Source organism: Rousettus aegyptiacus, unplaced genomic scaffold (genome assembly GCF_014176215.1).
Source record: "Rousettus aegyptiacus isolate mRouAeg1 unplaced genomic scaffold, mRouAeg1.p scaffold_m13_p_7, whole genome shotgun sequence".
NCBI lineage: Eukaryota > Metazoa > Chordata > Mammalia > Chiroptera > Pteropodidae > Rousettus > Rousettus aegyptiacus.
The window spans coordinates 76,061,976-76,087,063 of record NW_023416310.1 but is presented as its reverse complement, the minus strand read 5'-3'; the positions used below and the strand labels follow the sequence as shown (position 1 = coordinate 76,087,063).

The window sequence follows — 25,088 nt, the reverse complement described above, 5'->3', positions numbered from 1 at the left end:
GCAGCGGTCCCCTCCCTTCGGGCTGAGTATTAATTGCTCCATTGCCACTGCCGTGTAGCAAAGAGAGACAGCCAAGCCTGGGAGCGCTCCAGCGCCTCCCTCCCTGCTCCGCTCTCCTGCTCGGTCCTCAGAGCGCCCTGCGCCCTGGCGGTGCTGTCCCAGCGCTGGCAGCCTGCGCTCATCCTGTGGGAAGGACTCGAGTGGACAGCAGGAAGGGGTGCAGGGGAGCTCGGGGAAGGGAGCGAGCATCGTGCCCTGCAGGCTCCGTGGATGCAGAAGCCGGACTCGCTGCAGAGGCAGCTGTGCTGTTCCCCGAGCGTCTGGGGTGCGTCCAGCTCTCGGGGTTCGCCCAGGCAGGCTCCGAGTTCCAGCTGCCGGCAAGGTGGCAGCCTTCCCTTCTGGGCGCCGACAGCCGAGCCTCCCTTCCCTCTGCCACCATGAGCGGCTGCTCCAAAAGATGCAAGCTTGGGTTCCTGAAATTCGCGCAGACCATCTTCAAGCTCATCACCGGGACCCTCAGCAAAGGTAGGAAGCCCGGCCACGGCCCTCGCTCTCTGTCTCGATGTGATCTGACTGGTTAGCGTGCCCCGGGGTGGCAAGCGTGGCCGTTCCCATGGCCCCGGGTCTCGGAGGAGGCCGGGAGGAATCGGTGTCTGGGACTCGGGCTTGCTGACAGTCGGGGTCCTGGCTCTGAGCAGGCGGACACCATGCTCAGCCGGCTCTAATTGCCTGGAACTTTGGAAATGGGTTTGGCGGTGTGTGGCTGATTGGCTGCCGGCCGGCAGAGGGACGGGGGCCTTCCCAGAGCACTGGAAGCCGCTCGGCGTGACTAGAGTTTCAAGAAGTTATCCACGCAGTGTGGTGTCTTGTTGATAAAAGAGAGATTTGATGCGGTGGCCGTGAGTAACTGCAGAACAGAGTCGCTTGAGGGGCCGGCGGGAGGTGGCCACAGGGCCATCCTCCTCCTCCGTGCACTGGTGGGTGTGGGATCCGCATCAGCTCGGGGGCCGATGTACCAATAGCTTCCTCTCGTCGGGTTCCAGGGTTCTGCATTTCTGGGGCTTGTTTGTCGTTCTGCTTTCTCGGATTCCTGTGCCTCTGTATCTGCTGCCTATCTGGTGTCTGAGAACCGGGGCGGCAGGCGGTTTGCGGGTTTAACTCCCCAGCAGCCCAGCAGGGTGGCTGCAGACCAGAACTGGGACCGCATGTACGCGACCTGGCCCGAGGAGCTGAGGGAGCCCAACTTCTCCGGGGCCTGCTCCTGCCTCCAAGCCCACGTTTCATTCACTCTGGCTGGGGAGGGCGAGGCACTCACACACCCTCTGGCAAACTTTCTGGAGAGATATTTAAAGAGAGAGCAGCTTAGTGTGGCTTTCCTGGCTGCAGGGGAAAAAAAAAAGTCTTTAAATATTCACGCCCTGGTTCAGGAGGAGAGGCTTGAGGGAGAGGCGCCGGCAGCTGACAGGGTATTCAGGGTCAGGGCAGGGAGGAGGCCTGCAAACCTTGACGATAGAAGAGAAAGGCCATGTGTGGCCAGCTCTGGTGACATGGCTCTTGGCCCCGGCCAGCCGGCAGGTCTGGCCTGCTGCAAACTGTGAGGCAGGGGTGGAGAGGGAATGGTAAGATTTTGCTCCTTTCCTTTCTCAGGCACGCTTGTCACTCCCGTGCTGTCCCCGCTGTACTTCCGAAATCGCACGGAGTTCCCCCATGCAATCCTCTGACAAAACGAGGCTTCTCCACCCTTGCTGGGGGCGAGGGGCGAGGGCAGCGCCCGAGGCCAGTGTCTGCTGCCCCGAAGGGTGGCAGAAAGAGCTCGGGTCTGGAGCTAGGCGTCTGAGAGCCCAGCGCCGGTTCTGCTCCCTGGGCGAGCCACCGCCTCGGTGTCCTCACGTGAAAAACGCACCCGGTGCCTCCCAGCACTGTTGCAAAGGGTCCAGGAAGCCGAGACAGGCTCCCTTTCCAGACGGTGTCGCAGTGACCCGATGTGAGGGAGCAGTCAGGGACCGGGACGGGCCTGGGTCTGGGGAGGGCCGTCCCCGCTGCGGGGTGCGTCTCTTTAATTTAGCTGACTGAAGGTGGGTCTGTCCGCCCCGCCCCCTGCCAGCACCTTATGTAGCCCAAGGGATGAATGTGAGAGGGTGAGTGTGAGAGTGTGTGCAAAGGGGGCGTGTGCGCATGTGGGAAAAAGAAAGGTCGAGAGAGAGAGAGAGAGACGATAGATGACTATCTGAATAAATGAGCGTGAAGATACCGTCTTCTGCATATCTGCCTGCAATCGTTTGCTTAATAATTATTTATTAAGCACCTACTCTGTTGCACACTCATCACTACACACTGGGCACATGGGTAAATAAGACGCAAGCCCTCCACCAAGTTCCGTGCATTCTGGCGGGGGGCGCAGGGCGAGGACGCGAATCCCACGCCAAGTGCCGAGGTGGCGGGAGGCCGCCTCCAGCAGTGGCGCGGAGGCCGAGGTGGGCAGGACGGCGGGGCGGGGCGGGGGGCAGGAGGCCGGTGCTGGCAGAGGGCGCGGCGTTGGCGTGCCGGCCTCTGCAGAGAAGCCAGCCAGCGGGGCAGGGCCGCTCCTCCTCCCCGCCCGGCATCCCGGAGACCGAGGTCTGTGCGGCACACAAGGGGCTCCGCAGGGGCCCGCACTGGGGCCCCGGCCTTCCTCCGACCCGCGTGGGTGCTGAGCTGTCTGCAGCCGAGGCTCTGGGAGGCAGCCACAGCAGGTGCCAGCACAGGACGGCGTCTCCCAGCTCCACAGAGAGAACCACGTGTTTGCGCAGCCCTGGCTCCGGACCAGCCACGCACTGGGAAGCTGACGTTCTGCCCAATCCAGGTGTTTGCTAAATATTTGTTAAATAAATAACCGTGGGAGCAGGGCCAGGCCTGAGCGGGGGAGCGGAGAAAGGTCTGTCTAATGCGTCAACCAGCCCTAGGTGGATTTAGATTAGACCCTGTGCTAACGCATTACGTTTGCTTAATGATATCTGGTTTTAATTGTGTTTTCACTTATTCATTATTCATTGCGCTGAGTCCTACATTTGCAATAATCCGTCCCTTAGAAGGGTTTTTCTTGATAGGACCAAGTACCTCCTGCTGGTCCTGGGGATAATTTGCTGTTTCTTGCCTTGGAAATACCTGGGGAGCAGGGAGAGCCCAGGGCCACCCCTCCCTGCCCTGCCTGTCGCTGGACCTTGGCTGCCTCCCCCTGAGGCCAGCAGTCCCCTTTCCTGTTAGTCTAAGCTGCCGGCCGGCTGGGGTTTCTCATCGGTGCCTTTTCCTCAGAGGTGACCTGATCAGGTTCTCCCCTTGACCTTGAGCTTTTCCTTGATAGCCCTGATCATGACATGTGATCCACCACGTTCCCTTAGGAGCAGGTTTGCTAGAGGCTGTCTCCGCCCCGGGACTTCAGCTCCGTGAGGGCGGGGAAGGCGGGTGTCCGCCTGGCCGCTGTTGCCAGCGCTCCCCGTCCCTGTCCAGCCAGCGTGGGCGTTTTGCCAGGGGACGGAGCAGCACCGCCTGGCACGGACGCCAGCCAGGGCCCAGAGGTGATGGTGAAGGAGGAGCTTTGATTCCGAGACGTGCCCCGCAGGCCCCTGTCCCAGGGTGCTCCGTGAAGGCACCGCCGAGCTCTGTCCAGCCTGTGGCCAGAGGGTGAGCCTCCGGCCAGACACGCCGTTCAGAGCCGAGCCTCGTTCTCTCTCGGTGTGTGGAGTTCCGACACCCCCACTCCCGCCCTGCCGCTCGACTTCGATTTGTTTTACATACTGAATGTCTCCAAAATTTAGGAAAAGAGGGTGTTTTTTTTTTTGCTTAAAAAAAAAGAAGTTCGCAAACCAAGTCTGCAGTGGGAAGGGCCGTTGGTGCCAACTGGGACAGCCTGGGTCCTCTGCACGGTGGCCCGGAAGCTTGGTGCTGGGTCCGGCACCTCTCTGGCCTCAGTTAAACTATCAATGGGATCATAACGCCCTCCTTACAGGGTTAACAGTCGTGTGTACACAGCTCCCCTTAACCAGGACTCGGGGGCTGTTCCTGGGCCTCATGTGGTTAATAGCTGATGCTCTCCGGCCAGGGACTCCTCACTCACTGCTGGCTTCCTCAGCTCTGGGCACAGACTCAGAGGGGCTGCTCTGGTCTCTAGAACATTCTGTGCTTCCCCTCTCCTGCACTTGCTTTCCTAAGGCCCCGCCCAGTGCCGACATGACTTTTGAACCATTTCCCATACCTGATTACCTTGTTAGGCGTTAGAAGTGTGACCCCCAAAGCCAGAAGCCCAGCTCCAGGCTGAGATGCCTTGGTTAACCCGGGGGTCTGGGGAACCTGCCTCTTCCTAGGCAACCAGCTCCCCACTCCCACACAGAGACCCCGGGGCCGCCCCACCGGCAGGAGCCAGAAGCTGTGCAGGCTCCACCTCTCTGGCTGGGGGGGTTAAGCCCATTTCCTTCTGCACTTGGGGAACCCATCTGTTACCCCAAGCAGAGATGGCTAAGCCAAAGTGTGCAGGAGGGAGGAATCCAATCCGGGAGAGCTTCTAGCAATGTCCTTGCCACCCACGTGGCTGCAGGGTGGGGAGGGGGTTGTGGGGCTGACCTTAGGAGATTTATCTCGAGGACAGTGGCCTGGAGCCCTGACTCACGGCTGCCACCAGGCCCAGCTTGTTTCTCTCTGTGTGAGGCAGGACCTGGCTTCAGACACATCGAGGACAGGCTGTTCCTCTTGCCTCCTCCCCAGCTGCTGTTAAGGATCCTCCAGAAACTGACCTTGAACTTGGGGATGGGTTCCGCCTTCGGGCAGGCTGGGCTTGAGTCCCAACGCTGTCCATCTACCAGCCCTGTGAACTGGGGGAGTTATACAGCTACCCCGAGCCAAGGTTCCTCACTTTTAATTGGAGACAATATCAACTGCACAAGGTTGTTTTTTAATTTAATGAGGATAATGCAAGTATCAGGCTGGCAGCTAGCAGGGCAGAGGATGACCTTGCACTTGTAGGAAGGGAGCTGAGGGTAAGGCCCTCCTTAAAGTTCATGCCCTAGACTCCTCTCTTGTCTTGCAGTGCCTTGGCCCTAGAAGTAGGTATTGTAATCACCATATTAACAGATAAGGAAGCTGATCTTTAGCTAAGCCAGGCACCCCGGCTGGCAGAGCTGGAATTAGAACCCAGGACCTACCAGGGCCAAGACTAGGGACACACCGTAGGCCAAGGTCAGCAAGACGGCCACATGGTGCTCTTCCAGCTTACAGGTGCGCTGGGGCCAGGGTACCTGTTAGATGCTACATGGGGGGCCCCCCCCACACGGCTCTCCTTTCTTATAGGGCAGCTGTGAAAAGCGGTCTTGTCAGTGGGGAAATAGACACGGTTTTGGGCGCCTGGAAATCTGCCATTGAAATACTGTTTACTAGAATTCTCTGGTTAAGTGACACTGGGGACCTTTGGACCTTTCAGATGTGACAGTGCCCCCTGCAAAGGGGGATGCCGCCTGTCCCATGCGAAGCTCCGCCGTGTGCACTTCCCCTTGTCGGAGGAAGAGAGGGTCCCCAGCACCCCGGGTCCCAGCCAGCTCACGGTCCTCGCAGTGCAGGCAGGCGCTGAGGTTGTGTTAGGACCGCCCCGCTCCCTGATTGCACGTGGGACCCTCTGTGTGCGCCTGCCTTGTCGTCGCCAGAAACTTCAGTCACCGGGGGCTGGTCCATGCCTCCCTCTCCACTCAGAGCCACCAGAGTGGGCAGCATGCTCGCCTCGGTTCTCCCGATGCCCAGCGCCCTGATTCCAGCCTGCGGGTCTCTCATCCTTGTTTCTCTGTAGCACACCCGTCACCCCCTCATCCATCCTGCTGGCCAGGTGCTCTCTAGGGTCCCCACAGTCTCATGGCAGAGGGGAGAGAGGAAGGTGGGACCTCCCTGCACCTGCCAAGGCTGTTCCTCTCTCGGGCCACCAAGCCTCTCTCTTCCAGATATCCCTGATGCGAGGCAGGAGAGATTTGTTTGGGGCTGCTCATCCTGGCAGAGCTGCCCAGATGCACCATTAGCTTTAGGGCCGCGGGGGAGGAGCTTATTTGTTCCAAATTAAAAGCAGCTGGAGACGGCCCCTCTGGCAGGCAGGCGGTGCCGTGGGCTGCGATACCAAGACACCGGGTGGAATGGGTTATGTCAGGTCTTATGGCCTTCAGAGGCCCGGAGGTCCCTGGCCATGCCGGCGTGACCCGTGGTCCTCTTAGGATTGCCGAATGTTCCCCAGGCCAGCTCTCTCACCAGACCCCAGGCTCCAGGCCCCTGAGAACTGTTGATTTCCAAGTTTAGAGGTGGTTGTGTGAAGTGGCCACGGAAGGCAACAAGTTACGGGTAAAAAAAAGCACAGCTCTGGGGCCAGACAGTCCTGGGTTCAAATCCTGCCACTTCCTGGGCCGTTTCCAATCTCAAGTCTGTGTCCTCTCCTGGGAAATCGGGCCAGTAGTTCCCAGGGCATGGGGCCACCAGGAGACTGTGTGAGACGGTGCCGGTGACATCCGTGGGACCCGGCACGTAACAGCTGCTTGGTAAAAATGTTCCTGCCCGTCTCTTCTTCTCCTGCAACTAAACCTTGAACGTGCCGCCTGCAGGAAAGGGGCAGAGCAGAGACAGGCTCCAAGTTCAGTCTTCTCCTGGTCTTTCTCTCAAACTGCTGCTACTGCAAAGTTGTACCCCCTCCACCCTCAGTCACCCCTGATTACAATTCCGAAACCGAGACCTTGTTAACAGCCCTAATTACCCTTTTTGTTTAGTATTCATTGCCCATCCCCCAACCCCCAGGAGAGTGTGAACCCCACAGGAACATGCACCGTGTGGGGCTTGCTTTGGGTGCGACAGGCAGCCAGGGAATGTTGACTGAATGACAACCGAAAGCTGTCCCTGCCCAGCGACGTCAGGCCGAGTCCCTTTTTGAGGCTCGGACGGTGCCAGGTGACATCGGAGGCCCCCCACTCCCCATCGCCCTGTTTGGCATTTCTGGGCTGGAGTTGGACAGAAGCAACCAGCCAGGATGACCTCGATGAGATGGGGCGGTCAGTGCAAGCAAGGTCAAGGGCCGGGTCCCCCTCCCTCTCCAGTTCTCGTGCGCTCCGCGGGATCGCGTCCTCCGCAGCGGGCCGGTGTCCATCGGTACCCCGTGCAGAAGGGCAGGAAGGGGGACCGAGGCTCTGAGGGCCGCTTGGAAAGGCAGAGAGCTGGGGAGAGGATCTCGCGGGGACAGACAGAGATGAGAAGATGCACAGGCTTCCCGGGCCAGCGGGATGGAAACAGTGGCCAGGACTCTGGGAGGAGACGCAAGGAAAGGCATTCGCCTCCACCGCAGTGACCACCCTGCCTGTACTCACAGACCCCCCGGCCGGGCGCAGAGGAAAGCCTTCCTCCTGTTGGAATGAGGGCGGGAGGGCTGTGAACACAAGGCCAGCCCTGGCCCTCCGGCTGAAGCCATCACGTTTCCGTTACATGTTCTTCCAGCTACAGAAGCAGCAGCTTTGGAGCCGGGCCTGGGTTCGAATCTAAATCCTCACGTTTGCTCGCTGAGCAGGTGGCTTTTCTTCTCTGGGCCTCAGTTTCCCCACCTCTAAAGTGAGAGAGTTGCTGATTTCGAAGGTCCCTTTCAGCTGCGGAATTCTAAGACTCGCTAACAATACTGGTGACGCTGCCCACGGCCCCCGCTCGTTGCTCTAAGCACTGCGCATGCTACTTCATGTGCAGAAGGACCCAGGAGGGCTGCGAGTCCTAGGCAACCCCACCGACAGACGGGAAGACCCGAGCTTCAGGAAAGGGAAGGGCCCGGCTCCCAGTCACTCAGGCAGCGTGGGACAGAGCCGGGCTGAAAGCCAGGCCGTCTGTCCAAGTTCTGGCTTTCCTCCCCCACGTTATGCTCCCTCCATCGCTAAAACTCAGATCCGGGTTAGGCTAGCAATGAAGACAAACTGATTCCTTCCCAGTTTGGCCAGTCTTGTCTCAGAAAATCCGGGTTTCGAGGCCGCCTTTCCGATGGAAGCAGCACCATTCTAGAAAATTCCCCTGAGACCTGAGCCCCCAAACCATCATCTGTAGGTCACCTTTTCCAGTCAAACAGCAAAAATATGGGAGAATTGTCACAACAGCCAAGACCGCGAGGAGGGGAAGGAAAGCGGACACCTCCCTCGAGTATCGAAATTCCTGTCTGGCCAGTTTTCAGTCTTGCTGAAAGGAGGTTGGAGGCCCAGAGCGGGACAGAAGTCAGGGAGGGAGAGCGGATTCTGAGGCTTGAGTGACAGTCTGGGGTTCGCCTACCCCAATTTTCTGTCCATAATCTTTCGATTAACCCCGGGCCAGTTCGGGTGGCATCTTTTCAAACCATCTGTGCTCAGCAGGCAGAGCCAAGCCCAGGCTTGCGGTCTGCAACCATCAGCTGGGAACCTGCTGTCACTCGGAGACCAGGACGTCCCTAAGGCCGGAGGCAGAGGCACGTTGGGCGGCGGAGCACACGTCCTGCGTCCTGCGTGGTGAGCCCTCGGCGCCTCACTATCCAGACACAGCGGCGCATTGCTCCAACTCCATGTGAGGAGTAATAACGGCCACTGTGCGCTCAGTGCTGCTCACTCCTGAGGCTTTATAAGGATCCCTGCACTCCACCCAGCCCCAGGCCTGCGAATGACCTGCTCTTACTCTCACCCTGAGGCAGGGAGAGGTTGAAGGTCACAAAGCCAAAGCTGCCGCTCTGAAGATCCCCTTGCATAACTAAAAGAACACTGTCTTGGGCAAATCCCTCAGCACTGTCACCCTCTGTTAGAGACTGAATCGTGCGCCCCCCAACATTCATTCGCTGAATCCCTGACCCCCTAATGCGATGATATTTAGAGATAAGCTCTTTAATAAGGTAATTGAGGTTAAATGAGGTCATAAGGGTAGGGCACTGATCCAATGGGACCCGTGTCCTTATCAGAGGAGAGTATGTGCACAAAGGCCACAGGAGGACGTAGCAAGAACACAGTAGCCATCTCATCTACAAACAGGGGAGAGAGACCTGGCCAGAGACCTGCCAGCACCTTGAGCTTGGACTTCTGGCTTCGAGTATAATGATAAAATAAATTTCAGTCGTCTAAGTCAGTGGGTCCCAACTTTCTGAGCACCAGGGACGGTGCTCCGAGGAGAATCTAACGCCCGATGATCTGAGGTGGAGCCGAGGCGGTGATGCCGGCGCTGGGGAGCGGCTGGCTGCAAACAGATGAAGCTTCGCCTTCGGGCCTGCCGCTCACCTCCTGCTGTGCAGCCTGGTTCCTAACAAGCCGCGGACGGGGTCCCAGTCCCTGGCGGAGGGGTGGGGACCCCTGGTCTAAGTCACCCAGTCTGCAGTATTTTTTTACAGTTACCTTAGGAGAGTAATACACCCCACAGAAGTCTACTCTACACAGATTGTCAGAATGTGCAAAGATTTCTGTCAGGGGACTCATCAAGAATTACATCATAATAATGAAAAACTGGAGACAACCTAACCTCTAGTCGAAACATGGTGAGATAGATTTGGGTTCATCTATCTGATAGAATAACGTTAAGCTTTTGAAAAATTATTCTGAGGACGGCTTAATAACGTGCACCGAAGCTGTTGATAGGATATTAGGTGGAAAACAGGATGCGAAAATGTTCGTTCAGGAGCTTCCCATCTGTGGACAGGTGTGCCCAGAGGAAGCAAAATAGAAAAGCAGTAAACTGAAATATTAGCACGGGTTTTAGTCGGGGTTAAGGGTTGTTCTTTACAGTTCTTGGTTCTTACCTGTACTGTCCACATGGTCTTCAATAAGCATGTATATTTAATTAGACCCTAAAGGTATTCATTGAGCACACATCTTCATTTTTTAAAAAAGTTGTTTTCAAACCTTCGACAAAAGTCGTGCTTTCTCCGTCACTATGTCCCTGCCCGTCCCACCCATGTCAGCGCACACCCCAGACTGCCAGGCCCGGCCCTCGCAGCCCGCACCCCACAGCCTCAGCCCACTTCCTGCTCCTGCCTTCCCTGACTGCATGCAGCCCCTCCTCTAGCCAGGCCGGCGCCCACACCGTCTCTAAACCAGCCTCGTGTTTAAAGTCCGTGAACCGAACTCTCCAATGCTTCAGAAACGCACATACCCACCTGTATCCGCCCCCCACCCCACACACACACAGTCACAGGGAAAGAGAAGTATAAGTAACAGCAAAACATTGATAATAATTTGTAAATCAAAGCGAAAGATACGTGTGCTAATAATATTATTTTGCAACTCTTCCGTAGTCAGACAATTCCAAAATTAAAAATTAAGAGAGGGGGATATTGGGAAAGTAAAGTTCTCCTCACGCCAGGTGGGAATCCGATGGAACCCAGGGGAGGCCTTTGGATGTCTGCAGGGCACGGTGTGGGAGGAACAGAGAGACCCTATCTCTGGTTACACTGGGTGGCCTCAGAATCCTTCGACAAACGTAATGCACATTAAGAACTCCAAAGAGATTTGGTTTATATGGGTTATATCTACTAATATTTATTATTTTAGAAACAGAAACTAAGACTATTTCATGTAAATTCATTTATTTAAAAATAATAAGAAGAAGCTCATTACATGTTAACAAAATAACGTATTTTTTTTAATGAGAAATGATTATATTTTCCAAAAAGAATGATTGAGAAAAGTGGCATTGCATGACATTCTTGCAGATCTCTTTAATGGCCGGCTTACTAGAAGACAGCTGGATTCGCAGACGGCTTCTGGGGTCAGTCTGTCGCGACACCCCCTGTCACATAAGGCCAGACACGTTCTGCATATGCTAGTAAGAGAAGGACAGTGGAAAAGCCAAGTCGCCTCTTAGCGTTATCATGAAAAGAGTTTTGACTGCGCAAGCCCCCGCTCCGGGGACCGACGGCCGTAGTGGCCGTCTCTGTGCCCTTCTCATCTGGCTTCGCTCTTTCTCTCGCACCCCTGGTGAGGGACAGAGCAGCTGAGCTTGGGTCAGACAGTCTCTCTGCAAATATTTCACGTAATTCGCACTCCCCCAAACGCAAGGCTAATCCAGAGGGCACCGGATATTCCCGCGCACCAGCCTCTTCTGCCAGTTAGCAATAGAAAAAAAAAAAACAAAAAACATAGTTTACAATCTACTCCCCGCTCCAAGAAGTTTTGAAATGAGAAATTTCGGATGAGTTGTTGATTTGGCGCGAGGAGGACTAGATTTTATTAATATTTTGTATTGCCTGCGTTAAATCTGCATGTGTTAGCTTCTTCAGCGTGAGGAAGGAAGACCCGGACAGTGTGGGGAGGGGCCGGGGATGGGGAGCGGCCGGAGGATGCGAGAAAGCCCCCCGAAGGCCGGCGCTGCGTCTCGGTCATCTCTGGCCCCCCGTCCACCTTCCCGCTGATCTCCAGGTGAGGGACATGGGAGCATGATCCAGGCGTACCTGTCCGGATGCGAGTCACTGGCCCACGGGAGGAAAAGCGAACCCAGGGCAAGCGCTAGACACTCATTAGCCGAGTGATGTATTAAGAGCCGATGAGGGCTCTCTGCTCCCAGGCAGCCATTACGCACAAAAACATCCCCTCCCCTCCCGCCCCGCCCCGGTGTCTGACGCCATCACGCTCAAGTGCCCATTGTTCCGCGCTCGTCCCATGCCTGAAGTTCTGTGAGCAGCAGGCAGGTGTGGGGTTTGATGGAAATACACCAATCTCTGTCGACAGAAGGAGGGCATCTGTGTCAAGTGAATGAAGGTCGTGGTTAATAATGCATGGGGCAGTGAGGTCTGGGCCTCCCCACGCACTGCATCTTCTAGAAGGATATGGCCTGTCCCCCCCGTAGGGGCCGTTTGGACAGTCTGAGTTTCCGTGTATTTGAGTTCCGAACGCAGGTGCATGGAAACCATGTGCAAAGGAGCCTCTGTCAGTCCTGGTGAGGACATTCTGTTTTTTTGTTGTTGTCGTTGTTAAAATTAAACTTAAATTTGAGGGGAAATTGCAGATTTACATGTAGTTGTAAGAAATAATACAGAGAGATCCTATGTACCCTTTACCTAATTCCCCCAGTGGTGACATCTTGCAGAAAGGTAGTATACCATCACAACTGGGACTTTCTTAAAAGACTAGGAGGACTCCTGAGACCCCGGAAGGGAGAGTCACTGAGGAGGGCGTGCTGCGCCCCCTAAGAAGGACTCCCCGCCGCCAAGAGCCCGGAGGGCGTGGGCTGCATCAGGGCTCCCCTGTTGGAAGTGGCAGGTGTCAGTACAGATTCTAGACGCCCGCCTCTCGGCCCCCTAACCTGCACGAGGGCACCACCGGGTTCCAAGGCTGCAACACTCTTCCTCCTGTTATTTTCTAATATATTTGTTACTATTGGAATAAAAATGTACATGGCACTTAGTGACCTAAAAGCAAGAGCTATTCTAAATGCGCTCTTATACAAGGGAGCCATCGCTATTTTCGTTATAAAATTTGAAGAAGCATGCGAGGTTTGCCAAGGACAGCTTCCCGGGCAGGACAGGCGAGACGCCGAGCCAACCACGGGAACATCGGCGCGGAGGTCAGAGTCATCCTAGTTCGTGGGGTGGTTGGTGGCGTGGCAGGAAGTGGGTCTGAGTCAGTCCAGTGGGGACAGGAAACGCAGAGTTGTGACCGGCTGGCCTTGTGCTCTCTGTGGCACCCGGGAGCCACTGTACAGTCTTAAGCCGGAAAAGACGTCGCGAAGGCCACCCATGCGATGGAAGACAGGGTGGAGGGGAGGGGAGAGTTGGAGGCAGGAGGAGAAGGCGGGGATGGACACACACAGCACAGCCTGGGGGGTCTCCCCGGGGCCCCTGCGGCCCGGGCCGTGCGTGGCGTGGACGGGGTCACTTCTGGGCTGCCAGGATGGAGAGGGACTGGTTGACCTTCACCATGGCGATGATGAGGAGGCCGCTGGTCAGCAGGAAGGTAGGCCAGAAGAGATAGAAGAGGAGGGCCTGGGGCCCGTAGAGGCGCTGGTACAGGACGCTGGTCTCATTCGCCCGCGTTGCCGAGAAGCAGTGGAAAACCCGGAGCTCGTGGAACCTGTCTCTGACTTTCTCCACGTCGGCCCGGGCCGTCGGGTAGTTGCTTAGGCTGCGGGGAATGTAGGAGCACTGTGGGGAGAAGCAAGAGCACCCACCCGTGGGCTGGGACTCCCTGCTTCCTAGAACCGAGCAAAAAGAAAATGCCAGCTTTGGAGTCAGGTCCCTGGTGGGGGTCACAGCTGTCTAAGGCCTGGTCAGCTGGGCACTGCATCGTTCCGGAGGGTGCCTTCAGGGTCATCAGTGGGCAGGTGGCCCTGGAGCTGCTCGGGGTACACGCTGCACACCTGGAGGCAGAGGCCCCAGCGGGAGAGTCCTGCCTCTGGCTCTAGCAGCTGTGGGACCTCAGGCAAATCGCTCACCCTCTCTGAGCCTTAACGGCTTCATCTCTGAAATAAGTTAACAGCAGCATCTTTGTCCATTTACGGTGCTATTAAAGAAGGACTTGAAGCTTAACTGTATAAGGAGACCGATGAGTGACAATTAGGGACATAGGCCCAATGGGCTCTGTATTTGGATTCAGAGCAAAGGTCACATGCTCAGTTGCGTTCAGGGCTCATGCAGGTAACCTCGACAAGCACAGGAGGTGAAGAAATAAGATGACAGGTGCCAACTGACACCTGCCTTGGAGCCAGGGAGAATTGTCGGGGAGCCGTGGGGCCCAGTGAAGTGGAGACAGCCAGACACACTCAGACTGGCTCCCATCCCTCCATCTGGAGAGTGGAGGCCACGAGATCCAGAAGACCTACTGCAGCCAGGCCTCTGACATTTCACGAGGAGCCAGGACACCAGACTGTAATTTGAACTCTCACATTTTAAAAATATTGGCAAGCGTTCTCATTGAAACCTTTTGAGGTCTAACTCTATGTGAGCCGAATAAAAGATGCTGGCGAGCTGATATTAGCCACTGGAATTCAAGGCAGAGAGAGTGTGCATTTAAAAGAGCTTCGCGCAGACGGCGTGGACCATTTCGTTCTGACACGGAGCATTGTTCTTGCGACCTCTGGCCCGGTCAGATGAGGTCCAGCTGGAGAGGAGGCGCAGCAGAGACCCTCACTCTATCTCTGTTCCGGGCGGGGAGGTCTGAGTGGTGCTTAGTTGGGCCTCTGGGGGATATTCTGCAGGTCTGGGCGGCCCTAGCACCCCGAGCAGGTCACCTGGAGGGCTGGCCCTCGAATCTCTGAGGACGGGGCCCAGCAGTCAGATGTTTGGGACCACTGGCCTAGAGTCATCAACGTGCAGGGTCAACATGTGTGAACACGTTGAGCCACTTTCATCCCAGGCCTCAGTCACGCCCTGGATTTGAATGAGGCCCCGCCCCAAAGCTGGCCTGGCCCTGACAGCACTTCCTCCAGAAGAACAAAGTATGGTCCTGGGAAGTGGGGGAGCCACATCCAGAAATAGGTCACCAGACAGCCAGGGAGCAGCTGGAGCTGGGGAGAAGCTGGCTCCGGAGTCATCTGGCGTTCAGGGTTTTGGGCACTGCGGGGTCTCAGGAGAAGGTGGATTCAGGATCCTGAGCTGAGAGGGCCTAGCCCAAGTCTCCTCAATGCCTCTGCCTGTGACCTTGGGTAACCTAGCCCACTGAGCAACGGTACGGTTATGGAGCCAGGCAGGCCAGGGTTCGAATACCCGTTCCGAATCGTGTGACCTTGGCAAGTGCTGTAACTTCTCTGAGCCTTGGGAAATGGATTCGCGAGGGTGCCCGCCTTGTTGTGGGGAGCAGAAGAGACGATGCCTGTAAACACTTGGCGTGGAGCGCAGCATGCAGTAAGGGCTTGAGAAGTGGGGGATGCTGCTATAAATAATAATATCACGACCTAACTGTGAAATTAAAACAATAGCTCCTTCTTTCCCTTCTTAAGAGGGGCCTTTCACACAACGCCCAGCTGGCCTGGAGCACCGGCCCCCTGCACCCCAGAACTGAACGCAGGTAGAGGGGCAGCTGGCTCACCGACCCAGCTGCACGACAAAGCATAAAGCTACTTCCACCGTCCTGCCCGGGAGGCAGCCTGCCATCAGCACGGCTCCTGGTGGTGCCCGGGTGTGATAGGTGAGAGGCCGGAAGGGCCAGTGGCTGCCAGCCGCTGCTGCCCTCCAGGGCCAGACAGAGGCATGTCTCGCATGCCGCTGACAGCTCATCTCAGGGGGCGATCTGGCCTCTCGCTCCTCTGAGCTGGGAAACTCGGGGTTAGGGGTTAGGGAGGTGGCCTGCAAGCAGCCTGCTCCCTGTCACACCCGTGATCACTCTGCTTCTCTTTGCACATGCGGTTCTCGCTCCTGGGGATAAATCAGGGGCCACACCGAGTGCCAGAAAGAGGCAGGAGTCCTAGTGGGAGCTGATTCAGAGGGTTTGGCCGCCGTTCGTCCGCCTGGCGGGGCTGAGTCATGCCAGTGATGACAGCACGGGCCTGGTCACCTTGCAGTGCCCAGACCCACTTCTCCATGAGCCCCACCCCTCGAGCACTGTCAGTGACCCCAGTGTCCCCCCAGGACCCCTGCCCCTTCCCACGCGATCAACCCCCAAATCCTGACCTCAGCACCCATCCCTGCTTCCCGTCCGATCTCGGTCCTGGCGGTTTGCTGCGGCCCCACCTCTCTGCCCCGTCGCTGAACCCCACGCCACCCTCTGCACGACTCTGATGCTGCTCCCAGGACCCCGAGCCCTGTAAAGACGCCCAGGCGCTCACAGCGGCAGTTCTCAGCCCTCAGACACCTGTGTCCAGCCTCGGTCTGTGCCCTGCCCTCCGTGTGTCTGTTTCTGCAGAGCCAGTACCTCCCTGATGCCCTCAGCTCACTGTCGGCCGGAGAGCGCCCCTCCCTCCTTTAGCCCCCTGATCTTCTCTCTTCCTCTCTATGGCACCACTGCCTCCCTACGAGGTATCACTTCGCATGTGAGCTCTTTCCTCTCGAGTCCAAACTCCTAACATCGGACATGCTCAGGAAGTGTTGAACGAATGAGCGAATGAGTGGATGAACAGAGGGCAGCTTGTGTCCCGTTAGGAAAGGCTGTGGTGGTGGATTCGGGGGCGGAGGAGGGTTGTCGGAAGGCAGCGATGGGAAAATCTCCCAAGCGCCGGCTTTGCTCCTCACTCGGGCCCCCGGGGTCCTGGCGTGGGGGGTCGTCCCCCCTCTGTGGGGTCAGCTCGGGGCCTGACCGCTCATTCGACTTGCTTTATAGAAGAGGGTGAAAACACTATCGACTGCTTCGCTCCGAGCGCGTGCTATCCACCCGACATCGAGCTTGGCACATTGACGTGTCTGACTTCATAACAGCACTTCAGCTAAGGTGGAGACCGAGACTACGTCCGCTGTCCCAGGTCACACAGCCTGTTAGCGGCAGAACAGGGACTCGAACCCGGGTCTGCCTGACTCCAACACAGCAGAGCTAAGTCTGGCTGGACCTCGTGTCAGCTGGGGTCCCCAGGTTCAGCTTTCTCGGCCTCGGCTCTCCAGAGGGGCGATAGGGAGCCAGGTAGGGACAGGCCCGCACACCTGCCAGGGGTAAGGAGGCAGGGACCCCCCCCACCCCACCCCCGGTTAGTACCTGCTGGTTCTGGTCCCGAGTGTCCTCTGTGTGATACAGCACGGCCCACCGGCCCACGGCGGACACGTTGACCCACAGGCACGGGTACTGGGCCACCTTCTTGCCCTCCAGCTCCTCCTGGTCCCTGATGTTGGTCTCAATCAGATGGCACATGGATTCCTGGGTCCACACACTGGGGAGGGCGCACACACACACACACACACACACGCCCACACATACACACACACGCACACACACACACACATACGCACACACGTGCACACGCGCACACACACACGCGCACACACACACACACGCGCGCACACACACATACACATCTTAGAACCTGGATGGCACAGAACTCCTGGTTTGGACCCCGTCAGAGAGACCCAGGGCCGGGACCCTCATCTCCCCAGAGCATCCAGCAGGAAAGGGGCATGACCCCAGAGTCCGTGGGCCAGGGGAGGACACAGAATCTGAACATCAGTGCCAGTTGAATGTCATCAACATGAATGGTTCCCACCCTGGCTGCTCGCCCCAAATCCCGAGGAGCTTTACAAAGCTTCCCATGTCTAAGCCCCACCCTCGACCAAGTTAACCAAACATTTTAAGGTGAACGAGGCCCGGGCCCTGATATGCTTCTAAAGGCCCTGCAGTGATTCCGATGAGCGACCAGGCCCGAGACCCTGTATCCATAGCTTCATCTTGCAGGGCCTGGAAGAGAAGCTCAGAAAGGTCAAGTGACTTTTCTGAGGCCACACAGGACCTGAAGGCAGGTCTGGGGGGGCTTCAGAATCTGTGCCCTTTCCCCTAAAGAGTAGAGATGGAGGGGCTGGCTTCGTGCCAGGGTGGGGAAGACGGTGGGGACTGTGCTTAACCTGAAGGTGACATTCGGAGGCCCGTGCTGCTCTGAGTGGCGCCTCACTCGGGTAAGTTCCAGCCGAGAACTGCTCTAGTGCACTAAAACATGAGGGAGCAGCAGACTTAGGAGAGGCCGACAGGCTCATCTACACGCCAGCAGCAAATCGGTTGTGGCTCATCCCCCCGCTCATCGGACGGAGGGGGCCGGCAGCCGCCGGAACGTGCCCGGAGGCAAGGGTCTGACACTTATCTTTAGAGCGGACTGAAAGAACTGAGTGCGTTCACTCCAGATGGAGCATGGATCAAGAACTTCACAGCTTTTCTCACAAAAGCTCAAGTGGTTGAGATGTCAGGAGGCAAGGGCATGGAACATTCTCTGACCTTTTTTTTTGTGCTTTGTGTAGACACTTCCTGCTTATCAGAAAGTAGGTATGCACGGTGAGGTTGTGAGCTCCCCGTCACTTGAGATATTCAACAGGAGGCTGGATGCCCGCTGAATGGGAGGTTGCAGCGGGGAAGTGCAGATGAGCTACCAAATTCCGTGACTCTGATTCCTCCCCTGGTGAAAGTCACACTGGAGTATTCGTTCTGATCCTTTGGTGTTGCTTGTGTATAGGGCCTCCCACATCTGTCACCCGCAAGTCCCAGGCCAGCAGGGCCCAGCCCGGCCTACCCTCCCTGCACCTGAACACTTGACCCTAAGAATGAGGCTTGTCCAGAACTTCCTGCCTGGTGTCGGGGCCCAGGGAAGGGGCAGGAATAAGGCGGGGGTTCCTTGCAGACCACACCCTCAGGGGAGAGGCTGGAGGATGGGGGCGGGCCAGCAGGGTTTGGTACCTTTTCTGGTAGAGGGGCAGCACGGTCGTGCCCAGGATGTAGTAGGTGATGACGGCGCACGCCACCATGGCCACGCCCAGGCAGAGGGCGCGCGTCTCTCCCCGCTTCTGGGCCATCACCAGCTTCTTCCCCATGTCCCCCGGGGACGGCGGTCATTTCTAGGGCCAGAGAGGCACAAAGATCAGCACAGGTGACACTTAACCCATGGAAGGAAAGACAGGTGAGAGAGAAGGATGCTCCAACGCCAACATCGCCCCAATTTTTATACGGAGCTTTGCAACTTCAGAGGGCTTTTCCGACCCCACGTAAACCTCGCGCCAGCTCCGAGTGGCAAGTGTCATCATCCCCACGGGACAGACGAAGGACCCGCGCCTCGGCGTGTGGTAGGCTCAGCGGCGACCCCCAACAGGCCCGCATCCTCAGTCCTGGAGCCTGAGACTGTGGCTTGACATGGCGGACACTTTAAGGCTCTTGAGGTGGGGAGATCACCCTGCACTGTCCGTTAGACCCTGACCGTAACCACAAGGGGTCCTTAGAAGAAGGAGGCGAATGGAGGCGAGGCGCAGAGGAGAAGGTAGCAGCACCAGGGGGGCAGAGGCTGGGGTGACGCTGCCGCACGCGAGGCAGTGCGGGCAGCCCCGGAAGCCGGAGGAGGCGGGGGACGGGGGTGTCCCCTCCGGCCTGCCTCCGGCGGAGTGGAGCCCCGCCACCCTCTTGGTGATCGGGGGCCTCCAGAGCCGTGCACGAGGACATTTCTGTCGTTTGGGGCCACCAAGTTTGAGGTGACCAGTCACGGCAACAACGGGAAACCAGCGCCGGAGATAGACCAGTTCAGGGAGCGGCAGAGGTGGGAAATCCTCGAACTTTCTCCTAGGACACCCGTCCCAGAAAACTGGGAGCATTTCACAGTTCTGCCAAAACGGTCCCCTGCAGAGTCGGCTGGGCCCAGGACAGCCCGCAGAGAACCCCGAGAGGCAGCCACAGGCATCGGGAGTGGCAGGTGGGGTCCGGTCGGGACCCTAGAAGGGCCGCCTCCCACTCCCAGCGAAGGCCAAGGCATTAGGCGGCCTCGGCAACTGCTCGTATGTGGCGGGCTCAAGCACCCCGGGCCAAAGCAGAGTGGGGGGAGTGGCCGGCAGCTTTCCTCTTCCCCCCTTCTTCCAGCAGCAGCCCCCCATTTTCTTTCTGGGGATCCACCTCACCCCAGTGCAGGCCGAGGCCCACCCTCCCCTGCGGGGCACCCCAAACACCCTCCGGGGGTGCATCTCTTATCCCACGTGTCACCTGGAGCCACGGAGCCGCCCTGCTTCTGTCCCTCATGTGGGTGACCCATGTGCTCTGTGGGTCGCCCCAGAGCCTTCCGGCCAAGTTCTTTGTTGTTTGTGTTTGTTTAAAGTAACCGTAGTCCGTTTTTACCAAAGATACCAGAGCCACGGAGCCCCTTCTCTGTAATCCCCCGTTTTAGGGAAAGTTTTAGCCAGATATCAGAAAAGACTTTTTTTGATGCCAGGTCCCTAAAGTGATAAGCACATTTTTAAAAAAAAATTAGTGGCTGTCAGGAGATAGACATCGGTTCAACAGGATTTTCAGCAAGGGGCTTTATTCTCTACCTGGGCCTCTGTCCTAGGAAGTGACTGTTTCTACTGTCCGATCCGAGGTCCTTGACTCCCTCTCACCCCAACCCCTGCTGTCCCCCTGTCTGTCCTCCTCTGTCCTGAAGAGGAGAGCCCAGTGTGGGGCACCGGGGGTACACCCGTCACTCCCTCCAAGATGACGGACAGGGAGGACGCCCAGTGATGTTTCCTCCCTCATTTGGGGTGCTGAGAAGTGGGGTTCCCCTGTCTCCTAACATATTCCCGTGTCACGAGGGAGTGAAACTTTTCCCCGGTCTGGTCTCTGGCAACAGCCCTCCGCTGTGGTGGAAGCCGGCACCTGAGGGCCAGGGGCCTGAGTGACCAGCGTGACCCGGCCACAGAGTCCCCACCGCGCAGCTGGCCGCCCCGGACCACAGGCCAGATGCCATCGGTTCCGGTTGCCAGCGGCGCCAGCCCCTGCGGAGCGCAGTCCTGGTGGGCAGCCCCTCGGCGAAGTGAGTCCCATTGCCCGCCCCCTCCAGCCCCTGTGTTTGTGGAAAACACTTCCCAGGTGCTCTGCGCAGTACTCACAGTCCCCGGTGCCCTGGAGTCTCCCGAAGACGCTTGCTCTCAGCTCGGCCCCCGCCCCCGCCCGCCAAGGGGCCTGCCTGGGCTCCCAGCCCGGCTCTGTCTCCAGGGAAGCGGCCTTCGGTCCCCATCTGGGACAAGCCTCCATGCCCAAACATGGTCAAGTCTGAGCGCGAGGTCCCAGGACACAGACTGGAGAGCAGGTACCCCATCCGGGGGAGAAGGGAGAGGCAGCTGCTGCCCCAGACCGGCACCTGCATATCCCGGTCTCCTGGGAAACAGGTTTCAAACAACAGCCGCGAAGGAGCATCCCTGCACGCTTAGACGCATTTCTTCCTCGCCAGTCTCTCTGGGCCGGCAGAGAGGCCAGGAATGGGAAATGCTTTTCCTTTTGCTGACATGGGGCGGGGAGGAGTGGAAGCTCAGAGGGGTTGGGCTTGGCAGCCCCTGCGGTGGGGCTGGCATGTCCCCGCCGGAGCAGTCGCCCCTGCTCCTGCCTTGGCACTTGTGTGCTGTGTGACCCTGGGACGGTCTCAGCACCTCTCCGAGCCTCGGTTTTCTCACCTGTGCCGTGGGGATTTTTAAAACGTACTTTGTTCAGGGTGGTGATGAGGGTTGGCTCCACGGTGTTTTCAGCCAGCCGCGGCCAGGGGTAGCCTGCCCTGCTGGGAGGCCTCCCAGAGACGCTCGGAGCATGGTTCAGAGTCACTGCAGAGGTCTGTTCCTGTCAGCAAGAGAGCGAACATCAGCGCCTGCAGGCCAAAGCACGCCTCTAGATTGCTCCCTGTTTCCTCGCCCGTCAGATAGTCGTGAAGAGGATGAGAAACCAGCGACAAAACCAAGCCCCGCATTTTGGTCCTCTGCTAGATGTCGGAGGCCTTAAGTAAGCCGTGCAAGGTCGCCCCGCCCCGGCCCGAGAGCCTGACTCAAAGCTGGCCCTTCCAGATGGCACAGCCTGGGCAGTCTCCACTGAGCCTGTTCCCGCCGCCCTAAGACAGAGCAGGCGACATGGCTGCCTGCCGCCGGAGGTTCCGGAGGGCACCCCGCGTGCGGCCCGCCCCCAGGGAGGTGGGTGCGGCTCGGCCACGCTTGCTGCGTGAGCTCGGCCACCTCCCCCACTCCGGCCTCTGCCACCATCCGGCAGCCCGCCCAGCGGGCCCGCGAGAGGAGAGCAGCATTCGGGCCTCCCTGACACTCTCCCCCAGCAGGACGCGCCCTCTAGCCCCTTCACAGATTGAATCATGTTAACAGAAGAGTCAGCCGCCTGTTTAATGGGCATCAGGGCAGAGGCGGCCACGTAAGACCTCAGATTTCGTAGACGGATTGACAGTGAGGGGCATAGGGCCCAGAATGAGTCGCCAGAGGAGTGATTTTCCAAGGGTGGTCCTTGGTTAGTTCAGGGGCCAGGAGAGTCCTCCTGTGGCCCACGACCCAGTGCAGAGATGCCAGGCCTCCTTCCCACTGCCTGCGTGACAGGAAGCCATTTTTAAGCAAGACCAAAGGGCCACTTGCTCCTAATCAACTAAATGAGTTATGAAGTTTGCACGTTCGAAATTTATAAACATTAGCATTCTTGCCAAGGTACTTTTCTTCTTGGAAGATGGGAACAGGCAAGGAAAGGGGGGGCCATGGGTATGAGCTCCTCTGCTGCAGTGAGGTGAGCCCCCACCTTGCTTTGGGGGGCATGTGGGTGACAGCCCAGGTCCCTGGCTGGCCGTGGGGTTGTGTGTGACTGGGCGCTGTGGGTGGAGGGCAAGGAAATAATGATGTTAATAATAAAGAGTGGTGATTTGCATTAGCACAGGGTGTGGAGTTCACAGAATACTTCCCCTGCGGGCTCACATCCATCTTTTTGGATAGGGTTTTTATTACCCATGTTATAGAGAAGGTGACTGAGGTTCAGAGAGGTTAAATAACTTGCCCAGGGCTCCTCACTTGACCTCTCTGAGCCTCGGGTTGTCCGTCTCTAGAACGGAGCTAACTGTACCTGGACTCTCAGCGTTTTTCGAGGAATAAGAGGCCATCTCAGCGGCCTGGCACAACGTGGCAGATGGCATTTTCCAAAGGTGGCCACATCAGCACACGTCCCATCGTACGCGCCCTTCGTTCAACGTGACAGCCACACTCCTCCATCCCGGGTGGGCCTCGGCGTCCTCCGCGCGGCCTCGGCAGGGCTCTGTGACTGCCTTGCTGATCGAATGTGGTGGAAATGACACTGCGCTTTGCCAGGCGAAGTCACAAACAGTGATTCAGCTTTCCCTGGGCACTCGCTCCCCGGGCACTCCCCATGGAGCCAGCCTCCATACTGTGAGAACACCGACAGGTCAGATGTAGGTGTTCCGGCCGACGCCCGGCTCGGTGGTCAGCCAACAGCCAGCACCTCCCGCCGGACGGGAGCGTGAGGGAGCCCGCACACGACTCCAGCCCCCCGGCTTCAGGTCCCCCAACCGAGGCCTCGGACATCACGGAGCGGAGACCAGCTTTGCACTCTCTCCCAGGGTACGCACACGCGTGCACACACACAGATTCATGCAGCTCGCACACGCGCACGCACACACACAGATTCATGCAGCTCGCACACGTGCACGCAGATTCATGCAGCTCGCACACGCGCACGCACACACACAGATTCATGCAGCTCGCACGCGCATGCACGCACAGATTCATGCAGCTCACACACGTGCACGCACACACAGATTCATGCAGCTCGCACACGCGTGCACACACACAGATTCATGCAGCTCGCACACATGCACGCACACACAGATTCATGCAGCTCGCACACGCGTGCACACACACAGATTCATGCAGCTCGCACACGCGTGCACACACAGATTCATGCAGCTCGCACACGCGTGCACACACACAGATTCATGCAGCTCGCACACGTGCATGCACACACAGATTCATGCAGCTCGCACACGTGCACGCACACACAGATTCATGCAGCTCGCACACGTGCACACACACAGATTCATGCAGCTCGCACACGCGCACGCACACACAGATTCATGCCGGCACATTCCTCTCAGCAATGCTCACGAGAGGACTTTTTGTTTCTGCTGTTTGCCCGGGGCCACTCCCCTGGCCTGAGATGTGATGAGCCTAGGTGTGCGCCTGTGCTTGCCGACGCCACGGGCCACCCCTGCCCCACCGTGACCCCACCCGGCCCTGTCTGGGAGAGGACAGGCCCTCTCTGTGACATGTGCTTCAGCCGCTTGACAAACCACCTCTCCTCGGTCTATCACCCCTTCTGGATTGTGAATCCACTTATTTATTTAAACACTTTTGAATCAATATCTATTCTCTGCCGCCACTTGGGATAATAAGTCCCATAAATCAAATTGGCAACCGTGTCCTGAGCCCTGCGGACGGTGTGTCACTGGCTGAGTGCGGCCGGAAATGGAGGCCGGGGCCCTCGGTCACTCACGGACATTCGAGGACCTATTGTGTAGAGACTGTGAATATGTCACTGTGCCGAGATGGACCAGATGTGGCCCCTTCTCTGCGGGAAGGGAGGATGGATTTCTATAATCACGAAAAGTCACGATGGGAAAAATAAAGAAAGATATATTCGAGGGAGAGAGAATAATAAAGGGCAGAGGAAATCACAATGAAAGACTTTCCAATAGAGTCGAGACGACAGCATGAAAACAGGACGATCCAATGTCAGTGTTCAGACTGAACGGCAGGACGGGACTTGAAGAGGGCACACAGGGAACCCTGCTCCTTTTCCTCCCACGCTTTTAGCCATCTTTTCCCATTACTTCATTTTTCTCATTGAGCAACAAGGTATTTTAGCCTGCTCTATTACTAATGTAATTGTAAGTAGCTTGAAGTTCTCCTTGAAACCAAGAGAAGAGTAGATAAACGAAGAACACGGCTGCCCGTCCATGTGGTCAGGTCGTTTTTTGATGCGCAATCACCCAAGCTCGCCATGGGAAAGCTGGGCAATAGAGAAGGCCAGGAAGACCACGAGGCACGATGACAGCCCCGTTACTGGCAAGCAGAGGGGCGTGTGTCCTTCCGGTCACTCATCCCTCCACAGGGCATGCCCCTTCCGCCCCGATTCCCGGTTGGCTCTCCCTTTCCGAGGGACTCCGTCCTAGGGTCCTCGCCTCACCTCCGGTCACCTTCGCCACTTCCCTGGCTCCTCAGCCAGGTCGGTGGCCTGACATACCAGGGTCAGAATGCGGTTCCCCATGCACAGGTCCCCCCCCCCCACTGGAGGGTGAGCACCCCGACACCAGGGGCAGGAACCGTTCCCACTCTCTGTCGCATCTCTAGCATCTCTGAAGGAGTAAACAGAAAATCTTGGTTTGTACTGTCGTTTGGTTTAAAAAAAAAAAATCTCTTGCTTTTTGGACATCTCCTACCACCTTCACCATTTTTTAGCGTACAGTTCAGCAGCGTTAACGGTGTTCGCCTTGTGCAGCAGGTCTCAGGGGCGTTTCACCCTGCAAAGCTGAAACTTTATACCCTGTTCTCCCTCCTCCCAGCCCCTGGCGGCCGCCATTCTGCTTCCTGTCTCTAGGAATCTGACTACTTCGGATACTCGTATAAATGGAATCAAATGGCATTTGTCCTTTTGCGTCCGGCTTATTTCACTTGGCGTAACGTCCTCAAGGTTCCTTCACGTTGTAGCAAGTGACCAGAAGGAAATCGC

The 25,088-nt window shown here is 57.5% G+C and overlaps 2 protein-coding genes across 3 annotated transcripts in view; one reads left to right on the top strand and one right to left on the bottom strand.

Annotated features, from left to right (window-relative positions):
- The first annotated feature begins 256 nt into the window (after positions 1–256).
- Positions 257–25,088, top strand: part of KCNIP1 (potassium voltage-gated channel interacting protein 1) — a 247,124-nt gene continuing 222,292 nt past the window's right edge. Inside the window, exon 1 of the mRNA XM_016160169.2 lies at positions 257–525. Coding sequence (XP_016015655.1) covers positions 438–525 — 88 coding nt within the window. The 5' untranslated portion in view covers positions 257–437. The remainder of the gene's footprint in view (positions 526–25,088) is intronic.
- On the bottom strand, positions 10,615–20,776 carry KCNMB1 (potassium calcium-activated channel subfamily M regulatory beta subunit 1). 2 transcript variants are annotated; one of them, XM_016160173.2, is made up of 4 exons: positions 20,677–20,776; positions 18,261–18,418; positions 16,584–16,755; positions 10,615–13,108 (listed from the first exon to the last, which is right to left on the bottom strand). In XM_016160173.2, exons 2-4 carry the CDS (start codon positions 18,392–18,394, stop codon positions 12,839–12,841), a joined length of 576 nt encoding a protein of 191 aa, XP_016015659.1. In that variant the 5' UTR covers positions 18,395–18,418; positions 20,677–20,776; the 3' UTR covers positions 10,615–12,838. The 2 variants fall into 2 exon arrangements, with proteins under 2 accessions (XP_016015659.1, XP_016015657.1); XM_016160171.2 differs by lacking the exon at positions 20,677–20,776 and adding an exon at positions 20,426–20,603.

Bases quoted from the DNA above. Each gene is read 5' to 3' on its own strand.
- KCNMB1 (XM_016160173.2), bottom strand. From the start codon at position 18,394: ATGGGGAAGAAGCTGGTGATGGCCCAGAAGCGGGGAGAGACGCGCGCC. The intron at 16,756-18,260 runs GTACCAAACCCT...CGCCCTCCCCAG, and splicing joins CTGCCCCTCTACCAGAAAAG to TGTGTGGACCCAGGAATCCA. The intron at 13,109-16,583 runs GTACTAACCGGG...TTCTCCCCACAG, and splicing joins CTCGGGACCAGAACCAGCAG to TGCTCCTACATTCCCCGCAG.